This window comes from Benincasa hispida, chromosome 6, assembly GCF_009727055.1.
Source record: "Benincasa hispida cultivar B227 chromosome 6, ASM972705v1, whole genome shotgun sequence".
Lineage (NCBI taxonomy): Eukaryota > Viridiplantae > Streptophyta > Magnoliopsida > Cucurbitales > Cucurbitaceae > Benincasa > Benincasa hispida.
The window spans coordinates 18,623,569-18,628,734 of NC_052354.1; the positions used below are offsets into that span (position 1 = coordinate 18,623,569).

General features: G+C 41.5%; 1 protein-coding gene across 1 annotated transcript; it reads left to right on the top strand.

Moving 5' to 3' along the window:
• Window positions 1-915: 915 nt before the first annotated feature.
• On the top strand, window positions 916-4,262 carry LOC120079144. The gene is made up of 10 exons (XM_039033320.1): window positions 916-1,104; window positions 1,171-1,466; window positions 1,599-1,778; window positions 1,922-2,051; window positions 2,166-2,338; window positions 2,405-2,555; window positions 3,677-3,727; window positions 3,813-3,877; window positions 4,102-4,135; window positions 4,188-4,262. The coding sequence occupies exons 1-10, from the start codon at window positions 916-918 to the stop codon at window positions 4,260-4,262; spliced, it is 1,344 nt and encodes a 447-aa protein (XP_038889248.1).
• The last annotated feature ends 904 nt before the right edge of the window (window positions 4,263-5,166 follow it).

Consider the following 5,166-nt stretch of genomic DNA (forward strand, 5'->3'; position numbering starts at 1 on the left):
TTGATGACTTGTTTGACCAGTTATAGGGAGCTATGGTATTCTCTAAGATTGACCTTCGGTCAGGGTACCACCAGCTGAGGATAAAGGACAGTAGACATACCCAAGACAGCTTTCCGTTTGAGGTATGGACATTATGAGTTCATAGTGATGTCATTCGGTCTAACGAATGCACCAGCAGTGTTCATGGATCTGATGAATAGGGTGTTCAAGGAATTCCTCGACACCTTTGTGATTGTTTTTATTGATGATATTTTGATTTATTCCAAGATAAAGGCCGAGCATGAGGAGCATTTGCGGAAAGTTTTAGAGACGTTGAGGGCCAATAAGCTATATGCTAAGTTTTCTAAATGTGAATTTTAGTTGAAGCAAGTGTCCTTTCTAGGGCATGTGGTATCCAAGGAAGGTGTCTTTGTGGATCCTGTAAAGGTGGAGGCAGTTACGGGTTGGGCTTGTCCAACCACGGTTAGTGAGGTGCGTAATTTCCTGGGGTTAGTAGGCTACTATAGACAGTTTGTGATGGACTTCTCTCGTATAGCCGCCCCATTAACTCAGTTGACCTGGAAGGGAGCAACATTTGTTTGGAATGAGGCTTATGAAAACAGTTTCCAGGACCTCAAGCAGAGGCTGGTTTCAGCCCCAGTTCTTAAAGTACCGGACGGATCAGGTGGTTCCATCATTTTCAGTGATGCATCCAAGAAGGGGTTGGGATGTGTATTGATACAGCAGGGTAGAGTAGTTGCTTACGCTTCATGTCAGCTGAAGAAGCACGAACAGAATTATCCCACGCATGACTTGGAGTTAGCAACGATGGTTTTTGCTCTCAAGATCTGGAGACATTACTTGTATGGAGAAAAGATATAGATCTTCACCGATCACAAGAGTTTGAAGTAATTTTTCACTCAGAAGGAATTAAACATGAGGCAAAGAAGGTGGTTGGAGCTAGTAAAGGATTATGACTGTGAAATTTTGTACCACTCGAGGAAAGAAAACGTAATGGCTGATGCTTTAAGTAGAAAGGTGGCCCATTCCGCAGCTCTCATTACCAGACAGACTAACTTATGTAGGGAACTGGAGAGGGCAGAGATTGCAGTAGTCGTGAGGAAGGTCACGACACAGTTAGCATAGTTGTCGGTGCAACCAAGCCTAAGGCAGAAGATTATTGATGCACAGGGAGACAACCCTTATCTGGAGGAGAGAGTTCGTAGAGTGGAGTTAGGCCAGGATAGCGAATTCTCAGTGTCAGCAGAAAGTGGCCTCCTTTATCAAGGGCGTCTATACGTGCCGGAGGTTAGTGACATTAAGGATGAGTTGTTGTCAGAGGCTCAAAGTTCCCTATTCTCGATCCACCCTGACAGCACCAAGATGTATCAGGATCTGAAGCGTTACTATTGGTGGAATGATATGAAAAGAGAGGTTGCGGAGTTCGTCAGTAAGTGTTTGGTGTGCCAACAGGTGAAAGCCCTGAGGTAGAGGCCAGCAGGCTTGTTACAACCATTGAATGTACCAGAATGGAAGTGGGAGCATGTGTCTATGGACTTCATCGTGGGGTTGCCTAGGATAGTTAAAGGTTTCCTAGTGATATGGGTGGTTATAGACAGACTTACGAAGCTTGCACATTTCATACCTGAAAAGTCCACCTTTTCAGTGGATAAGTGGACACAGATATACATGAAGGAAGTGGTAAGATTGCACGGAGTGCCTATGTCCATTGTGTCAGACAGAGACCCTCGTTTCACGTTTAACTTTTGGAAGAGTCTCCAGGCGGCTTTGGGGACCTGGTTAAACTTCAATACAACGTTCCATCCTCAGACTAATAGGCAGAAAGAGAGATTGAATCAAACATGTTGCGTGCCTGTGCCATAGAGTTTTCAAGAAGCTAGGATGCTCACTTGCACTTAATGGAGTTTGCGTACAATAATAGCTACCAGTCCATTATTGGGATGTCACTCTTTGAGGCCCTATATGGGAAGAGTTATAGGTCCCCTGTGTGTTGGGATGAGGTAGGAGAGAAGAGATTGTTAGGACCTGAATTGTTGCAAACCACGAATGAGGCAATATAGAAGATCAGGGCTCGTATGCAGACAACCCAGAGCAGATAGAAAAGCTATGTCGATGTAAGACGTAAGGACCTGGAATTTGAGACTGGGATGAAAGTTTTCTTAAAGGTGGCGCCCATGAAAGGTATTCTGAGGTTTGGCAGGAAAGGAAAGTTGAGTCCAAGATTCATTGGACCTTTCGAGGTCCTGGAACGAGTTGGCCCTGTAGCTTACCGTTTGGGCCTTGCCCTCAGCGTTATCTTTAGTTTCATAGATATCTTCCATGTTTCGATGCTAAGGAAGTATGTGACAGACCCGTTCTACGTTAGTTGATTATGAGCCCTTTACGATTGAAATGATAATTGCAGCTACCGAAGAAGCGCTTTGCCAAGAGAAGTAAAGACATTGCGCCGTCGGGAAATTGCTTTTGGTGAAATCTTGTGGCCAGACCACCAGTTCATTGAGGCCACATTGGAAGCCAATGAGGATGAAGTGAAGGGCCCAAAAATACCCGGAACTGTTTTTCAAGGATGATAACTTTCAGTAGGACTTGAAAGCTTTTTTGAAGGGTGGAGCAAGATTATGTGTAACATCTCCGTTCACCTTTTATTTAGGTTTATTGGCCAATAATGTAATTTTCTTTTCTAGGTTATGATTGTCCTATCTTATGTTGAGGGCAGTTAGTATTGGACATTTTGAAATTTAAAGTTAAATGCGAGGATTTAAGGTGTTGACCGATGGAAATTATTCAATATTATCTCAATTTTAAACTCATTGAAAATTATGGCAAGAATTTATTTCTTTGGGAAAAGGAAAAAGAAAAAAATGGGTATAAAAGGGATTAAGCGAAAGGATTTAATTGCAGTTATACTATTTTCCTTTTATTATTATTATTTATTTATTAATTATTAGTAAATTTTTTTAAAATAAAAAGGGCCCACACGCCTTCTCCCTTACTGCGAGCCCCCCTCGTTTTTCTACTTCCAACGCCGCCTCACTGCCCTCCCTCCTCAGCCAATCCAATCGCCGCCGTTCGTGGGTTCCTGCAGACCAGATCCCGCCGGTCAGACACGCCACTTAGTCGCCAGCTCTCCAAAAGCCACGCCTTCCTTTGCCATCTGCACAGTCGTCTCGCACCAATCGCGCCTCCCTCACTCCCTTCCCTTCGCCGCACGAGTCACCGGTCTATGTGCGCCGCCGCCGCTCCCACTTTGACCTGCCCACCGTATGATTTCACCCAAGTCCGAAGCCCAGCCACCGAATCTGACGTCTGCCGCCCACTGCCGCTCCAGTCTCCAGCTGCAGTGCCTCCTAGCCCTCTGTTCGCCGTCCGCCACTGCCGTCATCTTTGGGTTCGCCGAATCTGGCAGTTTTAGGTAAGCCTTTTATGAAGTTTTGGGTGGAAGTTTGGGCCCCCATTAGGTTTAGAATGAAGGTTAACTTATTCGATTTATTTTTGGCCTTATATTTGAATCGAGGAAATAGTTGGAGGGGTTGTCCAGCGGGTTCGAGATCGTTCGACAAGAGTTTTGGTAAGAGATATAGTCCTTATTGTTGGTTTGTGGGCACACTTTGATCACTGAATTAAGTTTGACTTAACTCTTGTATCTCTAAGGTTCTGAGTTGTCGTCCATTGGGAGTTAAAATATGTTGGAAGGAGATTTGGAGTGGTTGTTAATCGAGTTCCTTGGGTAAGCTTTTGGGTATTGTGGTTTTGACTCTGAGATGTCGCAATTATTTTTGGACTGAAACTTAATGGTTGTATTCATATGTTAGGGTCGTTTCTTCAAACCGCAGTCATCGTTTGGTTGTCTGAGTTTATCTGTGGATTTTCGATTAAGGTAAGTAATCTTACCACTGGAAACCCACGGGCCAGGTTTTATTTGTATGCTAGCGTGTTAAGTGTATGTTATGGTAAATATTAGCATGTTGACTGCTAGTATGACCTGAATCAAGTATGTTCTGGCACGATTTCTGTTTTATAAAAGATACACCTAGGCACTTGATCGTTAGTATGTGAAGGTATGTGTTTTCATATGTTGATATCTGATTTGCTGATGTTAAGGCATACTTGTATGTTGTGGAATTATGATGTTAAGGTATACATGAATGTTGTAGAATAGGTTGTTGAGAATTATGTGTATGTGGTAGAGCCATGGTATCAAAGATTGCCTGTATGTCATAGATTCGTATGGTGTTGAGTTTTTGAACGATGAGACTGTGTGAATATCCTCATTGATTTAGTTAGATACTTACTAGTTTTGTGTTTCCTTCGGGATTCACCAGTTTTGTGTTTCCTTCGGGATTTACCATTTTGTGTTTCCTTCGGGATTCACCAGTTTTGTGGACATAAACTACAGTAGGATAGGACTCAGTCTCTTACCTGTTTTATGTGTTTATGTGTCATAGGTGGGTATCTAGAGGACATAGATGTCCAGCCTGACTCCTGTGGTGGGGTTACTTACTGAGTATTTCATACTCATTCTTTCTTATGTTGACGTTTCAGGTAAAGGTAAAGATGTAGTGGCGATGACGCAGCGGAATTCGTGATCGTGTCACTGGGACTAGTTTTTCTTGCTTCCGCATCATGAAATTTAGAGTCTATTTTTTCCATAATATTTAGTTTTACTATTTGAAATTTATTACTAAGGATTATTTCTTTTATATACTTTTATTAGTCTTTACGAATTTTGGGTACCCTATTATTGTTCTAACAATTGCATTTAATAAATGTCTTTTGAACTTCTCTTGTTTAATTAACATTTATTTCAATATAACTGAGCGTCGTTTTAAATTCTATGCACGCATTTATTTTAGTAACGGCCTAAGTCCTAGAGGGTTGGGTCGTTACAAGTAACATAACTACATTCTAACAAATTGGACCTTTCATGGCAAAAGAGAAAGAAGGGTTATTATAATATGTAGCAATCTTAGGGCTAATAAATAAGAATATAGAAATATTTTAAAATAATTGCAAATATGGACATTTTTCCTATCTCTAGATTCATTTTAAATACTCTAGATAAATTTTTAAGTATTAAGAGAAATAGGTTTAGTATTCTTAAAAAGAACCAATCTGGTATCATTTAAAATGAAATAGTTGAACTTATGGAAAATTATGTGATGTAAT